The following is a 23587-nucleotide window of genomic DNA, read 5'->3' as shown; positions in this document are numbered from 1 at the left end:
AACTAAAGTGCTGGTGCCAAATGAGCAACATATGCTCCTCTGATGTTTTGATGCAATTTATTGATCATCAGTAAAAAAACTAATCTGCCTGTTGATGTTTTAAAAAAAACATACACAAATGCATCAGGTTAACTTTTAGTACATCAGTTCATCGTTTATCAAAGTCTTTGTGTGATGAGTATGCCGTCAACAGAATATGTGACAATCCATTGCCCTGTCAACAGGCAGTTTCTTTTGTTACATACAATGTAAAAATATTTAGAAACAGAAAATATTTGTCATGATACGACAAGTATTGTTTTCTTTGCAAAACAAACACACAGTGACAGACTACATAGATAGAGTCAAAGTCATAATTTGAGTTAATAATGTGAAACAGCCCGACATGTTATCTAAGAAGAGAAATGAAAACCAAGTCTTTTGTTTTCTTTACAACTCCACAGGATGTTATTTATTAAACAACCAGACAGATAATGCAGAAGATTATTTTGGTTGGCCCTGAAGAGGTAAAGCTGTATGCTCTTCTGATTGAGCAAATAAATGAATGTCATCTGACTTTGAGATTGTGTGTGTCCACGTGCATTTTTATGTGACTTGGCGCCAAAGTGTGTGCATGTCTGTGTGAGTCTGTGCTGTCACAGTAATAATGAGTAGCCTCCAGAGCTGGAAATCATTTCACTTGGTGATGTAGCGGCGAGAGTGAGAGTGAGGAGACATAACTAGGTTGCGTGGAGGGGAAAAGGTTTAGCCAGCAGAAATGTTGAGTGTGGTATGGTATGACACAGACCAAACTTTTCAAAAGTTGTATTTTTCTAAATCAGCACAAAAGGAACGATTCAGCATTATATCGTACCGTCAGTGTATTTGGCTGATAGGATTTTCACACAAATCATATGACTTTATTTTGTCAACTGTTCCTTCCACAATAAATGTGATTGTTGACCCAGCAGGGCCCCTCTGTTGCGCCCTTGTTTATAACTTCTACATGTAAAGACGAGGCCTTAATGACTCTCAGAGCTTTCAGAGATTGACAATAAAGCGAAGCAGGGTTATGGTTCTATTAGCACTATTAGAGACACAAGCTGAGCTCCCATTGGGAGTTGATGGTAGACCGGCAATGCTTTGTTAAAGAGTCACCAGATGTGAGGAAAGGTTAGGGGCATTGTCTCCTCTCTATCACCGACTGAGGAGGTTTCATGACTCCCAACATCCGAAGGAAAAGACTGTCGGTTTGATAGCTAGGCTTCCTTATGATATTGTGGATTTGTTGAGCTTGTTTTGTCAAAGGTATATGATGTGGATGGATACAAGGCAAGCGCACTATGGCACCCGAGAGCCTGAAGGTATCTTAATATGATATATACTTTTAAAGATGTATACTATGATTTGCTTCTAATATCCATTGCGAGTTACAGTGAGCATTTTTGTTGTAATGCAGATCAGATCTTAAGCAATCTCATACTTATGACAAAATGAGTCTTTATGAAGCCGTTTTCTTTAGTGGAGTTATTCCAAAAGGATCTTAATCTTAAAAAACCCTAAAATGTACATATTGTGAGTGCTTTGCCAGATACAATCTGGGATGTTTCACATTTCAGAGCTCCATCCACTCCACCCTGTTTTAAAGCGCAGCAATGTGTTGCCACATGCATATTGCGACAGCACACTGATCCAAACTTCTTGGCGATTTATTTTCCAAATCTATCAGGTCATTTAAACCAGCGCGTCTGGAGCACTGCAGCGATATGTTACTGATGGACAATTCCCTTTTGCAAAGGGTGGTGGCACCAGAGCGCAGCAACGTGGCTCCTCGCCTCAGCCCCAGCGCCGGAGAGGAGAGGAGCAGCAGTTTGCACTCCGTCCGTCACGTGCTGAATAAATCACATTTGGAGAGGGACGTCCACCGCTCTGTTTCCACACTGCTTGGCTTCAGTCAGCGTGCTGCAGCAGCAGCAGATACACACACACACACACACACACACACACACGCGCACACTCACACGCACGCACGCACGCACAGTGGATGCCGATAAGTTGATAGCGTCTAAGAGGGCGGCAGGAAAGTTTTGCTATTTGACTTTTAAACATTTCGTCTGGGAAGAAATCGGAGTGAAGTCATTAGGAATTGAGCAAGGAAACAACGAGGAGGGATCAATACAGCCACTGGCAAAGGATACACGTCCTGCAATGGATGTAACTCTCACTTTGGACTCCGCAAGGGAATACTGAACATAACCTGGACATCTTGGGACGCGTCTCAAAAGCAGTCTTAAAGCCAGCAGAGCAACAGATGAATGTGAGTATCCAGCACAGCAGGGTACAGATCCCCTCACATGCGATGGAGTTGTCCATCAGTGCACGTCATCGTTCATAACCACGGCTTTCTTTCACTCGTGTCATGTTTAACACGCGTTACAACTCACTCGTAGATCGCATGCGTGCAGTAAAAGTCTATTGTTCTATGTAAGTGTATGTTCAACGCGTTTCTTCTTCTTTTTCTTCTTCTTCAGCTCTTTCATGCTCAGGCAGACTTCTCTGGGGCGGTAATGGACAGGCAGTTCTACGCTTTCATTTAAAAACAGGTCACTCAGTTTAAGGAAACAGACTCAATAAATGACCTGGAACTGTTTTAGCAAGCTATGGCTCGTCTGCATGCACACACTGTTGATAAAGTTGAGTCTGCCAGTTCGAGCGTGAGCTGCTCCTTCACTTAAATCGGAGTCGGTGGTGATTGGAGCGCTGCACAGGACAAGCTCAGCTCGTGCGCATACTTTGAAAAGCAGCCAAAGAGTTCCGCTGCTTGTCAGGTCTCACTTTTTTTAAACCCCTTTGAGACATTCCTCTCCAACAGGTCAACCTATGGAGTTATTCTATTGTCCTCCGCGTGCTGCTGCTGCTGCTGCTGCGCGGAGCCTTTGTGCCTCCCTCCGACTCCAGTGGAACACATACCAAATGATTACCCACATGTCGGCACCGTTATTGTGTTGGCAGACTTGTGTTCATTGACCATGAATAGGTGTTCCTTTCCCTCAATTAATACTTTAATTAGGTCTCCAGTGGGTCCCATCACCGCGCACTTGTGATTGTGATGGTTGCCATGGTGCTGCTGTAATTATGCCGCATTTTGTTCTTCTCCATCTTTTACTTGAGAAGGAGCGCAGGCTCCTCCTTTCGCTTTTACTGCCCACCAGTCATCCGTTTGAGGTGCACGGCAGAGGCTTGCTTTTTGTTTCATTTGAGTTCCACCTCCACAAGTGTTAAGTTAATAAATGTTCAGTAGTTACATTGGTGCTGCAGTCTGCTGAATAATTTTACAGAATAAGGCGGAGCAGACTTTTTACAAATTATTATTATTTAAACAACAGTGTTCATCCATTCACCTATCTAAGCAATTATTCACTCATTTGCAATCATTTGTAAGTGTTTGTGATAATAGCTGTAGAGATAATTATTCTAATGTGTGACATTTTTAAGACTGCATGGGCGGAGTTATATATTACAACTCAAGAAAACAAACAAAAAAGCAGCGCCGACAGACCAAACCACTAAAATGTGGACCTCCACAGCTTTTATAACAATCCAAGGATTATGTCATACATCCTTGGTGCAGTGCATGAAGTAATCCTTTGACTAGTCTTGACTTTGTAGCTTGCATATGCTGTTGATGAGGCTAATGTTCCAGACTCCTAAAAAGGAATGAAAATCACAAGATATGCTTCTCCCAAGACGACCACACCAACACCACCCAGAGAGTATGTTGATGCCTTATATTTTTGCATATTGCTTGGCTGCAATCACTGTGGTTTTACGCATCTTGCAGTGTCGTCCTCATAAAGGGAACATCAACCATGGTGTCTGAGTGCGTCATGCCAGAAGGCGGTCGTCTCCAGAGTTTGTTTCCTCATTTGTGACCAGACTCTGTCGCCTATAAATAATCTACATCAATGTATTTTGAAATCCCACCTTTTTAGACACATTTATTAATTTTTTTATTTGTCAACATATGAGGTGAACTTTGACCTTGAGTTTTGGTAATGTTGTCCAAACTCTCCTTGCACCCCTGCTACTGTAACTCGATGCACATGTGTTCTCAATGATGCAACCACTAGTAACCCCCCTACGTAACATCACGTGTCATCTTCAAAGACATGAGGTGTGTGTTTTTTTTATCTGGAACATCTTACACAAACAGCTGAAACAACCCATGCTGCTCTTGCTGTGGGAAAGAGATGATCCTTTTTGTCACGGACCCTAAGAAACCTTCAGTTCATCGTGAAAAAGGGAGCCAGTGTGTTTTCCCAATACCTTTTGTTATGGCCAGGATGTACTTGTGTATCTCAGGCCTCTGATGGGTTTTCCTGGCTTTTTTTGTACATGCCGAGGGACTGGCGTTTCAAAGGCTAATGCAGGGCACAGAAACACTGCACTGTGTAGAGACAACAGTCTGGCAAACATTCAGGGAGTTTGAGTTTGCTTTGTGCTAAGCCTGTTGTCCTCATGTCCAGTCAATCTGCAGTTCTGTCTGTGGTTTCCATTATGGCTCCATTGAGCCTCAGGCAGCATGGCCTGTTCTCGAAACCTCAGAAGTTTTCTTTGAGTTAACTGGAATCATGACATGGAATTAGGAGCTCATTTTACATAGTCTGTCACTATAGTTGTCCCTATTGGCCTATTGGTGGTTGAAATGGTTTGGTTGTGTTAATTAATATAGTGCAGCTGAAGAACTTGGATATATTTTAAACAGCCCTGTAAATCAGATATTCTGGTTCGATCAGGAAAAGCACAATATTAATATTCACACATATCATATGTGATTATAGTTTCAGATATTAGCTTGGATAAGAATGTGATCATTGTTCAACATTTATAAGCTATGTCTCCTCACTGACTTGGCAAATCCACTGTATTTATTATGATGTTTAACAGAATAATTTTCTCGACATCATATTTACATTTCATGAGAGTTTTGGCATTCTTCTTTGTAATGTAGGTATTGGCTCAAAGAAGGAGAAGGCCGTGTTTGGTCAGATGTATTGTCGATTGTAAGTTTTGCCAAACTAACGGCCTGCTTGTCTTGATCTTGTCGTGAAAGAAAGACAAATAGTACTCCACAGAAAACTGAAAAGCAAAAAATAAATAAGCAAAGAAAGTTAAAGCTATCATGAAAAATAAATATCTGACACATTTTGCCAAACATGATCTAGACGTAGAAATGCAAGCCGTATGTGCCCAACATTCACTGCTGCCAGGGGGTTTGATGCTGATTCCAGTCCTGCCAGCAAATTGTTCAGAATGATATTGACTGTATCCAGCAGAGATTTCATTCTGCATGTAAATCCTTGAAACCTTGGATTTGGTTGGTTGACTTGGTTTAGAGGATTTGAAAGAAAGTGGGCCAAGGCTATAGTTATTGCTCACAATGAGATGTACATGTCATGATACACAAACATGTGCTGGTTTTGGAAAACTGAAATAATACAATATTTTAGAGACTGTTCTGCAGGTACATGGGGCTTAATAGTCCACCAGTTGCATCATCTTAACAAAACTCTTCACTGAGCTCTAACTACGAGTTGAGGGACTCACCATGATCTTGGACAGTGATGCAAGAAAAACATCTGAAACCAAGCAGCAACAATGGGATCGGCTTACAAAATGCAACAACTTTCAACCTCAGCAGCTATTTCGAATTGTTCTTTTCGGATTGCTTTCCCTGAAGCGCTAAGCATGAAGAGATTATATCCCGTCTGCTAACTGGCCAATAACTTTCTGACATGGGTGGGTGGGTAGTTTATATATTATTTGGTGAATGTTTAAACTTTAAAGTGCAGATATTTCTTCTTTAACTTTTAAAAACATATCCTTCTTAGCGTGATATTCTGCAATTAGCCTACCCGACTGCGTCTGCTATAACCATTAAGTGGCTCTGCTCGGCAGAGGCCCTCTACTGTAGCTCTACCAGAGTGCATGATTTCAGTTGTGGCATTTGGACAAAAAGGTTGGCCTTGAAAAGCTTTACTTTCTGCGTTGGAGAAAGCTTTGTAAAAGTGCATCCCCAGTGTTGCAGTGCAGTAAATCAATACTGAGACTTTAAAGTTCAAGCGCTGTCAAGATTTTCAGGCTTCCATGGATGTGCTTATTTTCTTTGCCAAGATCAGCACTCCCAAGGCAACCCATAGTACGATATGTAACGGTGAATTTGTAGTGCTTGCTTTTAAGGGCCATTCATTTGCAATCATTACAATCACAGGGAAAGCAATATGAATTAGGATTTGATGGAGAAAATTGATTTGCGTTCCTTTTTTCCCCTAAACTGTTAAATAATCTTGAACTTGAAACATAGACAATATGTTAACAGCACTGATTTTCATATTTCATTTCAATATTTCCAAACTAATAATGCTTGAATGCAAACCAATTCATAAGTCAGCGCCTTCCGTGTTGTGGGCTCTGAATCAGGGCAGACTGAAATTAGCCCCAGGATCTTGTGTGCTCATGGCCAATTTCCAGCAGCCCTCAATTACAATGCTGCAGAGCCAGAAAAAGGGAACGAGGTAGACTGCATGGAGCCCTTCAACTCTACTGTACTGCTCTGTCGCTCAAACACACTGTCACCACCATGGCTGAGACAGACCGCCACACTGCGTTCATGGACACATGGGAAGCATTTGGTCCACACACACACACATGCATACACACACACAGATGTTTTGTGACCGTTTCCTTGCAGGTATCAGTTTAACCACTGGGGGGAGCCTTGAAGAGCTTTCAGACGCTCAATTTCTCAACATTGAATCAGTATAATGTGCTTCTAAATATATTTCTTCAAAATTAAAGCTAGATTTACTTCTCAAACAAGTCAGAGTAGTTATGATTTACATACGTTTAGGCAGAACCACACACAATTGGAAGCTGCTCTCTTTATTTAATAAAAAAGACAATCATTTTCTGTGTGCATATTCTGCAGATGGTGACAGTCTTGTTGAATAATTTCCACATTTCTCCAAAGTGTCTCTCTGTCTCAGTTACAGATCCTATGCAGTGGTGTGGGTCCATTGCCAGAGTGTGCCGAATGTTTATGCAAGGAATTCTAACACCCATTTACTTAAATATCAATATTTGAATATTTCCCACCTTGACTTAAAACTTGATTCTTGAATTTCATTCTCAGAAGTATTGAAAGATAGATATGTTTGCTTGGGGGTTGCTTGGGGTTTCAAAACTGCTCACCCTCTGAGAGCTTAATGTGGTTCCACACATAAATCCAGGACTAACACAAGAGGAGAGTACTATGGTGAACACATTGGGGAGCGATTCCTGCTTCTTTTTAATCAGAGTTTAATAACCACAGCCAAAGACTCTATGTCTGAGATGGTATGCTGCGGCCTGTGGCTTTGATGTTTCCTTAGCAAAAGAAACCTTCTTGGTAAAAGGAACAAGGTGTTGACTTATTAGGTAAATGAAGAGGTGTAGGAAAGTGTTATGTGCAGGGTGTATTGTATGTGCTGTGGTTGGGAACACAGCCCATAAAACATATGGGAAAGTGTTTAAGGCGTCCACCTTATTTTTCTTAAACTAACTTACTCTGTATTTCAACACAGACATATTACACCTTTCTTAGTTTCTGCTGCTGTCAGGTTTTGACATTGCTCAGCTTTTCCTCTTTGTGTGTCTCCAGGTTTAAAAAGAAGGAGCCAAAATGAAGACAGCTGCCAAGGGTTTTGGGAAGTCTATAATGGACCCATTGCACCGTGAGGGTTGGTGGAACAGAAGGATTCTGCTAATGGTGTGTGTGGTCTTGGAGCTTGTAACAATTCATTCGCCAATGGTCCGGGGGACTCTTGAACTACAGCTAGATGAGGAACAGCCAGCAGGCACAATCGTAGGTGACATCAGTGTGGGACTTCCTCCTGGCATCACAGCATCCTTGTACTTCATCTCAGACCATGAGGGCACTGGTGTGGGTAGTGATTTGGACATAGACGAGAGCACAGGCATTATTAAAACCGCCAAAGTTCTGGACAGGGAACTGAGGGATAGATACAACTTTATTGCAGTCACCATGACAGGTGTGACTGTTGAGGTGACCATCAATGTGAATGACATAAATGACCACGCCCCAACGTTCCAGAGAAAAAGGGCCATGTTTAAAATCCCTGAGCAGACAGCCATCGGCACCGGATTTCCTCTTGAGCCAGCTGTTGATGCTGATAAAGGCCCGCTTACAACACAGGGTTACCTTATCAAGGATGGAAATGTTGGCCAAGCATTCACATTGGAGACCAGGAGGGGAAGCAATGAGGTTCTTTATCTGGACTTGGTAGTCAATGCCATTCTAGACAGAGAAAAAAGATCCACGTATACTTTATCTTTGGAGGCCTTTGATGGTGGTTCTCCCAAAAGGACTGATCAGATGATATTAGATATTACTGTACAAGACATTAATGACAACGCTCCCATTTTCAACCAGAGCCGCTACCATGCCATAATATCAGAGAACCTTCAGCCGGGAAGCAACATCCTGCAGGTGTTTGCCACAGATGTTGATGAAGGAGACAATGGGATGGTGCTGTATGAAATCAACAGGAGACAAAGCGACCCGGACCGCTACTTTGTCATTGACTCTCGCACAGGCATCATCACGCTGAACAAGCCACTGGACTTCGAGATGAGGAGAGTGCACGAGCTGGTGGTCCAGGCACAAGACAACGCTACCCAGCCAGAGGTGACCAATGCCTTCGTCACCATTCACGTCAGAGACTACAACGACAACCAGCCCACCATGACCATCATCTTTCTCAGTGAGGATGGATCTCCCAGAATCTCAGAGGGTGCGCAGCCAGGGCAGTATGTCGCCAGGATCTCAGTCACTGACCCAGACTATGGCGAGTACGCCAACGTCAATGTGTCGCTAGAGGGCGGAGATGGAAAGTTTGCCTTGACCACTAAGGATAGCATTATCTATCTGATCTGTGTGGACAAGATTCTTGACCGGGAGGAGAGAGACAGCTACGAGCTGAGGGTGATGGCAACAGATTCAGGTACTCCTCCTCTCAGGGCAGAGTCCTCCTTCATCATCCAGGTGATTGATATCAATGACAACCCTCCTCTATTTGACCAGCCAGTGTACAGGCAGGTGATCCCTGAAGTGGTGTTCCCAGGAAGCTTTGTATTACAGGTGACAGCTAGAGACAAAGACCAGGGACCTAATGGGGACATTGACTACTGCATCCTACAAGACCATGGTTCTTACTCCAACTGGTTCAGTATAGACTCCATTACGGGGATTATCACCACTCTCTCTCAACTGGATTATGAAAAGAACCCCAATCCCAGTATAACTGTGGTGGCTACAGATGGAGGGAAACCACGCCTGTCCTCCACTGCTGTGGTAAATGTTGTCCTTCAGGATATAAATGACAATGAGCCTGTTTTTGAGAGAAACTTCTACAATGTGTCAATCAAGGAGAACACAGCTCCAGGGACCTGCATTCTTGAGGTAGGACATTTTCTTGCAAATTTATTCCATTAAAAGTTTGTGAATTGATTGATTATATAATCACACTCCCACACGCTGAGCTCATGCAAGAGTCTCAACCTAACTTGGGCACAGTTTTGGAGAGCATAACAAATGGGAATTCACAAGATAATAAATTGAGGAATCTTTCAGACTTTGCTGATTCCTTTCATTCCTCTATTAAGAGTAATTTTTAATGGTAACATTCTTTCAAACCTGCGGTTTTGGGCCAAGATGATCTCCTCTTTGGCTGTCCTCCCCTTCACCTCTCAGAAGGTTTCCAGGGTAACAGAGGCAGTGTAAAGTCCTCTGTCAGCTCAGGCACAAAGGGGGTTTTCACATACTCACAGGCAGAGACAAATTCAGGGCTTTATCCAAAGAAATAGATGTCACTTCACTCCCAAAAGGCACCTTAATTAGGCTAGTTGAGCGTGAGAAAAAATGGCTATAGACGACAAGATGAATTACAGTTTAGACAAATTACAGCACCCCCAGTGACTGCACTCCTGTGTCATTAAAACATTTCTTTTCTCAAGTTCTTTTTGGCGATCTGATAAAAAAGCCTGCTCATCATTGTTTATCATTCAAGTAATTCCTCAAGTCAGAAAGCTAGTTTATTTGACAAGTATTGACTTTCATACAATTCTCACAAGTGTCTGCAGTAGTATTGCATGGATCAAAGAGTTGGATACAGAGTGCAGTTCTGACAGAGGGCCCAGCAGACGGGATCTTGGCCTAGGGTTTGGCCTTGGGAGAAGGAGGGGTGAAGGGAGACGCTGGCCTTACTGCTACTACTGCCTTGAATGCAGAAATAGAAGCTTCAAGGGCTCCTTGTGGGAGGTCCCCTAATTATAAAAATCAGGAACCACAAGGATAATGCAATGTACTAAAATGTATTATGGAATTTGGAAATGATTTTAAGAGCTTTACAGCTCTCCAACATATATATCTTTAAAATGTTTCTTTCGTTCACACTTTCCAATCTGGGTTGAAGTTCATGTTTATGAAAATATATTTTTCTCCTAGAAATGGTCAGAATTTTGTTATTCCTTTGGTCTTTCCGCCAAAGGGCATTACTACCTGTTCTCAAACAACTCTCAGAGTAAGACACGTTGATCAGTGGCCTCCCAGGGTCCAAGTATGAAGTCATTCTTTAAATCCACTGCTCTCGCCTCTCTTGGGCCTGCCTGGATGCTGATGACGTGTGTTTGGCGGCCCATGTGAGAACAGACTACTCTTACTCAGGGGGCCAGTTCTACATCCAAACATCTCAGACATCTGATGACTGACTTTTTTTTTTTTCTCTGCAAATGAAATTCCAAATGTCCCCCTTTTCCACACACATTCTGTCCAAAAAAACATTACAATATATGTATTCTGATCAATTTAAACGTTTGAAGTGTCTACATTGTTGCCCCCTCCTCAGGTCCCCAGCACAGCAGGTTGTGATTATTTTAACGTAGTCTGGCTCCAAAGTGCTGTGCCTGTGATGTTTTGTCACTTTCTGCTGTACATCACTTAGTTTATGGATGACTTTTGGAGGGGAAAGATTACAAAAAAAGGACTTAAGCCTATTAACAGCAATCAGTCTTGTAATTTAATATGCAAGATCTACTGAAAAGAAAAGATGTCATCTTTGAAGAGGAAATTAAATACGACATGAAAAACAACACTTTAAAAACCACAATCTGCATTGTGGAATGTGTTTCACAGGCTGTTTCTAATTATATTCTCCATTATTAGTTTTCAAACTGTGTCCAAATCTTTGGATGGTACAGAGTTCAAATATATTTGTCGGGCTGGTCTGATGCCATAAAGGAATTTCAATACCAAAGTAGCTTGCTATATTCTTTGCTTTCATCCAGTTGATTTATTTATATGGCAAATGATGTTCTCTTACACCAATTGCTATATCAGTTTTACACTGTGGATTTCATTCTGTTTGATGTACAGTTACACTGCCTACGTGCGTTTTGTTTAAGATAATAGGCAAGGTAAAAATAATTACTTCTAGATCATTGATTAGGTAATAAGCATAGATGCATTTGATTCCTGACATGGATGAAGAAGAGTAATACATTCATTAGGGATAATGAGGCACATTAGCCAGCCTTAATATCTACAAATTCAGTAAAGCAAAGTCTGGGTTACTCGCCATTCACTCTCCTATGTGTTATTAATGTAAGTAATGAAGCTCTCCAGTTGGCAGAATCTCGCATAAGTTACACCTCATATCATTGTGGTTTTTGGTTGGTTTGGACTGTGTCTTTGCTAAGAATTGTCCCTCTGTCTGTTTCGGGGGCCGTTCTGGCTCCAGCAGAAAGAGGAGAGGGGGTCTCCAGGTAGCGGAGGGGGAAATGAGCCCTGACAAGCGCTGGCATGAGTGGCGGAGGTGACATGGGCAGGGGGGGCTTCCTCGTTTGTCGGTTGGTTTGTCCCTCTCTGAATTCTTATCTGATCCCACTTCATTTCTCATTAGCCGGGTGTGAAGATAGGCCAGACCTAATTTTTAAACTGGCCTCCCCCATGTTAATGACAGAAAGGGCCACTTGTCATCGCTGCAGCCCCCTTGGCAATATGAGACCAACAGTGATTGCTGCGAGTGAGGGAGCAAACATTTTTTTCCCCCATTTTTCTTTCTTGAAGCTGTAAAAACAAACTTTTGCATCTATCAGTTCCTTTGCCGCCCAAATTGCTTCCCGTCTCAGTGATGTCTTGGCAACCTTTTGACTAAACACATCACTTTCCTTGAAAAAACATTGGTGATATTGTGTAGGATTGTTATGCTTTGGCTAGGATTTCTTGTGTGCAACAATGCTAAGCCTGCTAGTTTTTAATTTAGATAACTGCAGATGCACTCAAACACATTCATTACATTACATTACATTAAATGTCATTTAGCTGACGCTTTTATCCAAAGCGACTTACAATAAGTGCATAAAACCATGAGTCCAAACTCAGAACAACACAAATCAAGCAAGTACAATTTCTTCAATAACGTTAAACTATCCGTAAGTGCCATTTAAGTGCTACTAAAGTGCTAAACAACAAATTGCTATCTGTTAGGGACATTTAAGTGCTACTAGAGTGCTACTACGGCTCTACCCTCCCTATTCAAGGTATAGTCGAAAAGTCATTATTTCTCTTACATTTTGAAAGGCAGCCTAGTTGAAAGAGAGGCACTTCTCCATTCCTGACAACATGAAAGCAACCCGTCTACGGGGAAAGGGAATACTCATGTGCCTAGAGAGAAAGTATGAATGATTGAAAGAATGTATTTCTTTCACACTAGTTCCTCTATTTCCCACAGTCTTTTAGTACTACAGAGACCACCTACTAGTGGCCACCAGGCAGGTGCTATTAACACCGATTCCAATATCTTGAGTCATGGTGTCCTTGAGCTGTAACTAAGAATGTGGTGTGCAGTGTAATAGTTTCCCTAACCCAGTAATGTTCATAATGCTGGCTGAGGTACAGGTGGCATAACGAGCTGGTGTTTGCTGCTTAATTGCAGGAGTTCTCTGTCTCTGCCTTTATTCTTTTATGTTAAGGAAAACCTATATTACATTCCCTGTAGAATAGACCTACCTACCATCCTTTATGTTAAACAAATTCAATATAATTTAGAAAGTTACTCTCTGACAGTAAATTATTAAAGCACAGGTGTGGTGTAGGATTAGAAGCAGAAACATGTAAACACAGAGCTACATTTTGTTTTAAAATGTTAACATATATGTTTTGTAGGGAACCGCTCCTTTACAAAAAGTTTCTCCTCAGTGTTTTAGCTGCAAGTCTCAAATGTTGACAATATGCTTCAAAAATTATTTTGAATTTCACCCATACAAAGGTTCTGCTAAACCTCCATGTAAAATGCAACAGTTTGGTGACTAAAAGCAACATCTGACTGCTCCACTCTCGCACCACTTTGCCACCTTTTTCTTCTGTAATGGATTTTGCGAGTATCCAAATGAGACCAACTATGATGATAAGGGAAATTGACACATTCAGTCTGTTATTTTTGTACACAAACCATGACATCAATTTAGACCAGACCTTTTTTGGGGGCTTGTGTCAAACCAAATATCCGCTTGTCTGTTTTGATTCCAGACTGGACTGTCTGCCCCTGAGATTGGTTTTGGTTGAGGCAAGCTGACTCTGCTTCCCTGGTCTTTATCCTCTTGCTAACTACCAAGTGTCGCTGTGGCTCTGCGGTATAACAGCATTTTCAGGGAATGGTAAAATTGCAGGAAACTGGATGTGCTACTTAATGTGTTCGAAAATGTAATACTTCCTTGAACACTTACTCCTGGGCCTTGCAGGGGCACTGAAGCGAACATACACAGTGATATACATCTGGACAGAGTGTGGGTGTCCAGGTCAAAGTTGCTGTGCTTGAGACAGCTGAGCGCATTTTATTGTGCTCAGACGTCTATCAGCAAATCCTCTGCTTCTCTCTTTCACCAGCATAGGAGGAGGAGAACATTGTGGTAAAACATATATTATATATTATTTGGTTGAATACAGCAACTGGGAGGATATATTGTTCATTAGTAACAAAACCTAAGCTGTGGATGTTTGAACCAAACTGTGAAAGAGAATAGAAGACCACTGTAGTGAAAATACTGTGTTTGTTTTATCGCTTCAGTACTTGTACAATACATGTCAGACAGTTACTGAATTATTAATGCCCATTGCTTTTTTCCAGAGCCCAATGGTGTTATATTAAATTGCTGTGTTGCCTAAACAACAGTGCCACATTTCAGTTGACATGACAAAAGCAGCAAATCCTCACATTTCAGAAGCTGGAATTAGAGAACATATTGAAATGTTCCAGTAGTATTACTGACTCTGATAGCAGTTTTCCTTGGAATAATTAACTGGTCTCTTTTCATTATTATCCAAATACCTTGTGTTTTAGACAGATTATATATATATATATATATATATATATATATATATATATATATGTATATATATATATATATACTGTGATGACATGCTAGGTGTGAGAGAGATTAAAGTCTGCTGGCGGGGGTTTCTGCCCACATCTGGCAAGGAAGGAAGATGGGCTTATATGGCTTTCTCAAGGGACAATACATTTAATTAGTAGCCTATACAGTGTGTCTGCTGCTAGTGAGCCAGACCTCTCAGCACCACTTCTAAGTTTCTATGAAAGGATGTGAGTGTAGTGAAAGGAGAGTGAGAGAGGGAGAAAGAAAACAGTCGAGAGTCTCCAGAGGGACACTCAGACTCTGGCAGCTATGACAAAGCTCCGACTCAGCAGCTGAATCCAGCTGTTGATCTCTCCTCTGACTCTGAGGGGTGGGATCTCATTCACTCTTCCTGTCTCTTTTTCCCCGTTTGTCTCTTTTTATTCGTTCAACTTGTCCGTCCAGACATCTTATCTCTCCTCACTTCCTTTTCCCACACTGTTGTGTCCCCTCCATGATCCAATTACACCTCTTCACTTCCCCCTGTCTCCCTCCAGAGTGGTGACATGTGAATCGGAGCAGGTGAGAGCAGCACATCTGCTTGCCTGGAGACACTCAGGCCTCCCTGGAGTGATGCGAACACACTGCCTTGTTGGTCCCTGTCAGACCAGGCCCAGGCTTATCGAATTTTATGACGCAAGAAATGGGTGTAAATTACCAACGGAGTGAAGTCACACTGCAGGTGTGTATGTGCCTTCACAGTCACGTTGTCACAGTGTTGCGTTCAGGCTCTCGACCTTTGTAGATAGACACAATTATTCACTTTGCCTCCCTCCTCTTTTGAGACGACTGAATGGGAAGAGGGGTGCAGGCCGAGAGGCTCGCTGTGATGAGGGCTGCCAGGCCTTCTGTTCTCACAGCCCGTGGTCCCCCTGCACATGTGCGAGGCAGTTGGCAGTGCTGAACAAGCTGGGCATCAGGAAGCATCATCTGCTCGCGATATTCATTCTGTTCCAAAGCAAATCTGTGCTAAATCATCCATTCAGTCCCCTGCTGTCCATCAGAAGCCACCAGACCAGAAAGCAGACGTTGAGTGACAGCTTGCCAGGTTACAAACATCAGTAACCAGGAAACTAGGTCCCAAACAAATGGCAACAAATCATTTATTTAGTGTGATGATCAAGTGCTGGTATTGTGACGGTAGCTAGTCGGCAGCATGTTGTGTTTTACATTCATGACAAAACTGCCTCTTCCTAGAAAAGCATACACTATACATACACAGCCTGAAAATATCTTAACCACTGAGCAAATTGTCTCTGTATCCAGAACTTGACTGTTACAAAGAATGCATCGCTTTAGTCTGCCAGGCACCTCAGCCCCCCCCCTTTTGCTCCAGCCTTGCTGCTGCACTGACTGCCAGTTGAAATAATGGTTTAGAAGAATGTTACTGAGCCCAACAAGCACATGGAAAGAGTGGAGCATTCAGCTACAGGGCGTGTGGTCAGATCATCTTATTTCTGCTCTCAATTAGATACATTTTAGTTTACTACCAGGTCTAGTCAGGGCTGTGAAAGTGGCCGAGCATAAGGATTAGTCAAAACCTCAGCTCCCTATGTGAGAAATAGTGGATGGGGGGTGGGGGGTAGTGTTGCATGAAAGAGGTGGTAAAACAGGGGGACACATGCAAAATACAAACAAGGCCAGTGGAATATAATCCAAAACCAAGGCTATCTTTCTGTGTGGTCAGGAAACTGTGGAACTGACAGTTAGAGGAGGATGTTTTGCAGATGCTTGTTAACAGTAATAATGCTATGAAAGCGTTCAGCTCCTGTGTGGACCACATTAGTGCTTGGGGCTGAGTATTGGATGTGGCCAGGCACCTTGTATCAAAAATGCTTTGATTTGTATTTCCCCTTATCTTATCTCCGATCAGACATTTTCTTAGATTAAAATGAATGTTTTGACAATTTTAGCCGGTATTTTATTCAGCCAGAATGGTTGTAAGGCTGCTTATTTTACGACAACATTACACATTTGAGAAGCCTGGTGCTTTTTTCATGTAGAAAAACATAGTTGTAGTCCTCAAAGTAAAGTATGACCTTTGTAAGACATAGAAAAAGATAGCGAGAGGGAGCGAGCGACAGACCACACGGAGAAGGAGGTTTGTGGGGAGAGATGCTCCACTTTTACATTGCAGTTACCCTGAGTTGTCTGTCTTGGCTTCAGACAGAGAGGCACCCAGGCCTGCTCCAACCAGACTCCCAGTCTGTGTGCACTGATGCTCCTTGGTGGTCCACCCTCACACTGCTGGTTGCATATCTTGAAGCCTTCGCCACATCTTGCAGAAACGCCCCTCTTGTTATAAGGGAGGACATCTGTTATGCCTTATCTATTCGATGGTAATGCATTCACTCTGCAGATTAGTTGTAATAAGGATACAACTGCTTTTCCTCTGAGTGCTAGAAGACTTAGCGGGGGGAACTAATTACCGCGGAGTTGCGTAACTCATCAATAAGGCTAATTTGGTCTGGTGCTGCAGAGTTTATGTTGAAAGTGGTGTGCTGCTTCTTTTAACCAGCGTGTTGAAAGGCCAAATCTTTGTTTAGATTGTTGTGTATAGCCTGGTGCTGCGAGGAGCCCGGAGGCAGTGTGGGGAGCAGTGGGACTCTCTGCTGTAATTAGGCAGAGCTGGTATGCGGTAGTGCAGGACTCAAGATGTGTGATGTGGTATCAGAAAAGCCACGGACAGAAAGTCACGGACTGGGGTGTGTGTATATGCATGTCTTGGTGTAGACGGGGTTTTAGGGTGGAAGAAATTCTCTAATCAGTGCCTTGAGGAAGTTTCCTACCAGATTGCTTTGCAAATGCATATTGTGAGATCCAAAGCATCAAGACAGGTGATTTAGTAGCGGGGAAATGTATGCATGTGATTTTGGATGCCCATGGTCAAACTATCAGTGCTCGGCACCACCTTTCCATTTCAGCATAGGTTGAAGGCTGGACATGCAGCCAATAGTATCCAGTTGAGGCAGAACGATATTGAGTTGTGCTACAGAAAAAATTTCTGTCATGTGCTACAGAAATCGCTATTACGTCCTCTGGATTCATCTGCCATTTTTCAACCACGTAACATTTTTAATCACCTGTTATTTAAGTGCTGCTTCAGTAACAGAACACTTTCAGAGGTTTATTTCTTGAGTCATAGTTATTTTTGGAGGGGCTTGAGTACGACCTTCCACTCATGTGTTGGGCGGTGATACTTGCATGTAAAAAGAAGAGGTCTGTGGGGACGTGCAGATGTGAATAATCTGGAGAGAATTGAAGAGTCACCTGCTCTCAATTTTTACTATCAACAACTTATTGCTTACAGGAACTGATTAGCCCAGACAGCAGATATGGTGATTAATGTTGCAATGTGCCTTTTGTATATGAAGTCACGCTCATTCTATGAGCCAAGATCTGCCTTGGATTCGGTAGTTTGTCTTTTTAACTCTTTATTCATTCAGGAGAAGTCAACCAATGGCAACTCGATTGCATTGTTTCCTTCCTGCGTCTCATTCACAGCTTTCGACTACTCCCACCGACTTCTACTGCTGGTCACTGAGCTGCTTTTGGTCAAGGTCACCTAGGTTTTGCTGGAGGGGAAATAATTATAAGTCACATTTTCACAGTCCCTTAGTACTGTGAACTGTCCCACATGAGCCTATTGGTCTCCTGACAGATAAGACAACACTATGAATACATTTCATCATCACAAGTATAAGAAAGCTTTGATTAACATATAAATGTTGTTTTCAACCGAGGGAAGCCATTGCACGGTTCTTAGAGTTGATTTTGACAACATCTGAAACGTCTCTTGGGCATCCAATGGACGTGTGGTCTCCAAAGCAAACAGAATGTTTGATAAGAGAGTCATAGATGTAAAGCCACTTTTTGCATGGATAATACCTGCATGCAGAAATGCTCGTTCATGCTGATACATTATGATTCCAGTACATCTCTAAAATGTAACCCTTAAGCAATGTGGGCAACCTGTAATGCTTGTGGTAGTTCTCTCCGCTGCATTAGAAAGGCCACTCATCGGTCTGTGTGTAGAAAAGATATCCACACACTTAAATCTTAAAACACTGTATTTTTAGCTTTTCGGTCTCAAGGACCTTCATCAGATCATACAGGGTGCAGCTGGAATGGCAGGTGTAGAAATAAATAAACACATCCCAATCACTGTATGCAGAACACATGTGCACACTCTGGAGGTAGAGGCTCCACCTCCAGTTAACTATAGCTTTATAGTGCTGAATGTAGTACTGAGAGGTAAGTGGATGCCATACTTACACAACATAAAAAAGGGTTGAAGCACAGTGCATACAGACAAAAAACATATACCATCACGGAGCACCCTATACTAATATCATATCATTTCATCACATCGTAAATTGGCCTTGAGCTATCGTTAATCAAAGATCCCCAGCTCTATAATATAAAAACTCATCTGCGTGCCTGAAATAAATTAGAATGTCTTTAAACATCCTAACTCTCCCCATATGCAAACACCACTATGTGTGATTTGAGTCTTGAAGCTGTAGCTTGAGAAGTTAAATGCAATACTTTTGTCACCTTTTTGGTCAACAATAATGTACTAGGGATATCATTGCCGTGCAGGGGAATGATGAGAACATAATAAGGCTTGTTTTCTGGCACTAAATCTCTGCTAGTTTCAGTCAGCTCTCTTCCCCTGTCATCGCTGGTATTGCACCATTTTTTATTTATGGGCCTTCCTTACCATGTTTTTTTTGTTTTTTTACCTCAAGCATACTAATTCTACACTCTAATAGGCTTAGTGGTATTTTTTTTCTCTTATTACCACGGGGTTCATCTTTGAATTATCGTCCCCCTCAATATGAAATGGACTGCACAGAAGTCCTCTGCTCATGTAACCTTTCTTAACATGCGGCAACGTTTTCTGCAGCCCTGTTTCCCTCTCTTGTGTATTTCTGAAAGGAGGGCTTTCTTTGGGAGGCTCCTCTGAGCTTCTCTCCCTCCTGTAGTTCTGTAAATGACTTGTAAATAGTCTGTTTAAGTGTGAAGTCACCCTTCGCCCTGTTGCTTCCGCTCTTTATTCATCACATGCACATAGAAGTATTGTGAATGTTGCTAAAGAGCCGGGGGAAGGGCACCACTGCTGTTATGGGAGTGGGCCAAGCTCTGACACACTGCAGAAAGTTGTTAGTGCAGGATAAATACAAGTCAGACCAGTTTGTGATTGATTGCCCATGATTTAAAGCTCTAAAATAACACAATCATTTGACGATGACATTTTAAGAGTGGCCATGTAGGTCTATTTCTACATAGCTTACCTGCAGCTATTCATTATGCATACAGTGAGACATACTGTGAAGATGCTAAATTAAAATCCGAGCAGAAGAAAAGGTCAGTACTCTGAACTGCTCTCTTTTGAAGGGTCTAAATCATGGGTCTCAAACTCGCGGCCCCGCGGGACAATATATCTTTTTGACATCAAAGTTTAGTGTTAGTGCGGCCCCCTCCGGAGAACGGCCGGTCAACGCGGAAATACCGCATCCGAAAGTAGTTTACGGTCACGCTTTCTCCAGCCGAAGGACGGGACATCCAGCCCCCCATAATTCGGCGGGCATGGCGTAAGTGCAGCGTTCCATTTTCAACACTTTTATCGGAAATCCGTGAAATGTCACCGGTGAACGCCCGCTCAGCACGGAAGTGCCGCATCCAAATGTCAAGCACTTCCTTCGTGCTTTCTCCAGCCAAAGTACGAGACATCCAGCCCCCATAACGTAAGTGCATGGCGTTAGTGCAGCGTTCCATTTTCGGACACTTTCACTGGATTGACATATGTGAAATGTCACCGGAGAACGCCCGCTCAGCACGGAAGTGCCGCATCCAAATGTCAAGCACTTCCTTCGTGCTTTCTCCAGCCAAAGTACGAGACATCCAGCCCCCATAATGTAAGTGCATGGCGTTAGTGCATCACTTTCACCAGATTGACATGTGAAATGTCACCGGAGAACGCCCGCTCAACACGGAAGTGCCGCATCCAAATGTCAAGCACTTCCTTCGGCTAAAGTGGTGTACTGGTACACGTTTGAGTATTCTGGCAGCAAGCAGTAGACCAGAGAAGCCCATGTTCTGAAGAACCGTTCATGTTCTGAAGAACCCGTTCAACCATTCATGTTCTAAAGAACTCGTTCAACCGTTCATGTTCTGAAGAACCGTTCATGTTCTGAATTGTTCTTAATACAAATTGAGAAGATTGGATCAGTTGTACCTGACCCAGACTCTACCTCCAGCGGCCCCCAGGTAAGTTGAGTTTGAGACCCCTGCTCTAAATCAAGAAAGTAGAAAAGGATTGCAACAAATGGGAAATGTGGAGTACAGAAGGTTGAGAAAGAAAACAGATGCTGAGGAAAAGGAGGAGATTTACCTCATGCAGTGTATGTGCAAAAGTTGCGTGTCGATGAAGCTGAAGTGGTGGTTTGTTACCATGGCAATATTGAGAAACAAGGTAGGTGTCAACAAGAAACACCATCTATCCACAGACACATCATCATCCCAAATGCCTGTTTTCTGTTGTAATTACGGGAGAGTTTTTACACGCCAGGACAGTCCCTAAATTAATCGTGAAGAGAACTCAACTAAGAGAGAGAGAACACAGGAAACCCTGAAAACTACTCTGCAGCTGTTACAAACAAAGCACTGGACTGTTAAGAGTTAAGCTGTCCTTTTTCCAGAGTTCATCGCTGTTTCTTTTTGGACTGTCCCGCTGTCTCGGCTATCGCACGACATTATCAACACATTCTCGGGGTCTGGGGAACATGTAGCAGGGTCCTAGGATGTTTGTTTGGAGATAGAAACATCATGATCTCTTGGCTAGAGAAGGTACATTTATCCTGCTGTATAAACACAGAGTATAAACCGAGCTATCAGATGAATCTATATTGTATATCAACTGAGGTTTTCATTTGGAGGGGGAATCAGGGGGGGAGCAGAGGACTGGATATGTTTATTCAACATGTTCGCCGTCCTCAGCCCCCCGCCCTCGCATGTTGTCAGTGGCTGGGCCTCTGCATCTGTCATGAGGGACAGACATGGGGGGAGAGTTTGCAAGGTATTCTCTCTCTCAAACTCCAGCATTGCTTCAACGTCTTTGTCCGTGCTGTTGGTCTTGCTGCAGGGATTTCCCTTCACCTCGTCCCACTCAGCTCCACTGGGTTTTGATAACAGACCGGGGGCATCCCAATAAAGTGCCAGCATGATTAGATTTAATTTGCTCTTCTTTTTACACTTTGGGAGGCTTAAAAACACTTCCCTTCAGAAGCAGACTTATCCCACACCTAGTGGAACTGCCAGCCGGTTGCTACGTTCAGCCTTTATCTCCAAGTTTCGCCATGTGAAGAAACAAACACACATCTGCTATCTCAGACCGGACAACGCCTGTGTGGGCACCGTGGACAGCAATGTAAACTCCCAAGGAGAGCTTTCACTGGTCTGCCGGGAAGCCTGTCTGAGCAAGGATGATGCGTTTGTCTGCATTCTACATTTTGTGAAAATAGTTCAAATACATCTTATTAGTCTAATTAACAACATGCGTTTCCATAAAAGAGGACTGTTCTTTTATTTTCACGCTATTTGTCAAAAATTAAATTCCGGTGTTGGGTCTGGGTACTGACAGGAAATATTTACTGCATGACAGGAAGTGATGAAATAATAAAAAAATTCTAAAAGCACAACACTGGAATCTCCATGCAAGCTGCAACCTGTTAATCACCTCAAGGAAGTAGTTTGGGTCTAACCATTTTCACAATGATAAATTTAAGTTATACAGTAATGATATACAGTATATTAACAGGATATTTGGGCGGAGTAGCTTTAAGATTGAGCAATTGCATAACTAAAGAATATCTGTGTGATGCATTTAAAAATTACAGTAACATTTAAAGGAAATTTGTGTTTTGAATGGGGGGGATGAGAGAGATGAATTGTGCAGCAATTTGCATGCCAATGTGTTCTTTTCCCAGCCTGGGAAGGTGGAACAAAGCTGCAGGGTTTGGCTCGTGTTTGTGCAGAAGGAGAAGGGTTCATCAGGATGAGGCCTAGGCACACAAGATGAACATTATTTTGACCTGGACATACAAGAGACAATGCTTCAATCACAGCAGATCCATACCAGAGACCACTGGGATCTGAAAGTGGTCCAGGACTTAATTGACCTAAATCTTCAGTGAGAGTGCTTCTGATTGAGTCATACAATTGGCCTGCTAATGATATTACTGAAGGAAATTAGGTTACTTTGATGCAAGGCACTCTAACACTTCAACATAGAGAAGACAACTCAGCAGTCTAAATTCAGAGTGTCGTCTGTGGACGTTGCCATGTCTCCTAGTGGCCAATTAAGGCTATGAAGGCTCGAGGCTAACTGAGTACGAGGACCAACATTTAAAACAGACCTTTTTTTTTAAGTTGTGGAAGACTTGAGCCAATGGGGGACTGCTGCAGGATTTTGCACTGTGTGCATCCTGCTTTGGCTTGGGCTTTGTTTGAAATGAAGGATCTCGTTTGGGTCGCAGGCCATCATTATGGGAATAAGTATATGAGGAAAGAAGTACTTACAAGTACTGTTCCAGTGGATATTTTGTGTAGCTGTGGCAAGTGCTTCAGAGTTGGCGTTGCAGCTTCCAGGCCTTTGTAGACGGTTTTAACCATAGGTCATTTGTTATTTTCTTGAAAAGCAGCGCTACCATCTGCACCACTAGTGCTTTGTGAAAATCCCCATTTTTTAGTGGGTCGGTCTTTTTTCTTAGTTAATGTTTCATAAATTATTTTGATATATGTGTTTTCTAAATCGGGCGATTTCAGTAACCGTAGCAACATTTTTTTCAAGTTTTAATTTCTGAACTGATCTTCCACACAAAATATCGGTGACCCTTTTCCTATGCAATACTGTTTCAGATTTCAGTACATATGAAAATCTATAAGTAGACTCTCAAATCTTGTTTAAATTCTATAATGCATTAGAGTTAAATCAAGTGCATACTAATGAGTTTAAATGCAGATAGATTTGAAAACTGTACACAGCATTATTATCACATTTGCAGATTTGATAAAT

At 42.4% G+C, this 23587-nt stretch overlaps 1 protein-coding gene across 1 annotated transcript in view; it reads left to right on the top strand.

Annotated features, from left to right (window-relative positions):
• Positions 1–1949: 1949 nt before the first annotated feature.
• LOC117741356 (protocadherin-16-like) overlaps positions 1950–23587 on the top strand; it is a 76980-nt gene continuing 55342 nt past the window's right edge. The window contains exons 1-2 of the mRNA XM_034548350.1: positions 1950–2296; positions 7679–9499. Of these exons, the coding sequence (XP_034404241.1) occupies positions 7700–9499 (1800 nt within the window). The 5' untranslated portion in view covers positions 1950–2296; positions 7679–7699. The remainder of the gene's footprint in view (positions 2297–7678; positions 9500–23587) is intronic.

Source organism: Cyclopterus lumpus, chromosome 13, assembly GCF_009769545.1.
Source record: "Cyclopterus lumpus isolate fCycLum1 chromosome 13, fCycLum1.pri, whole genome shotgun sequence".
Taxonomy (NCBI): Eukaryota; Metazoa; Chordata; class Actinopteri; order Perciformes; family Cyclopteridae; genus Cyclopterus; species Cyclopterus lumpus.
This window is presented reverse-complemented; position numbering and strand designations above follow the sequence as displayed.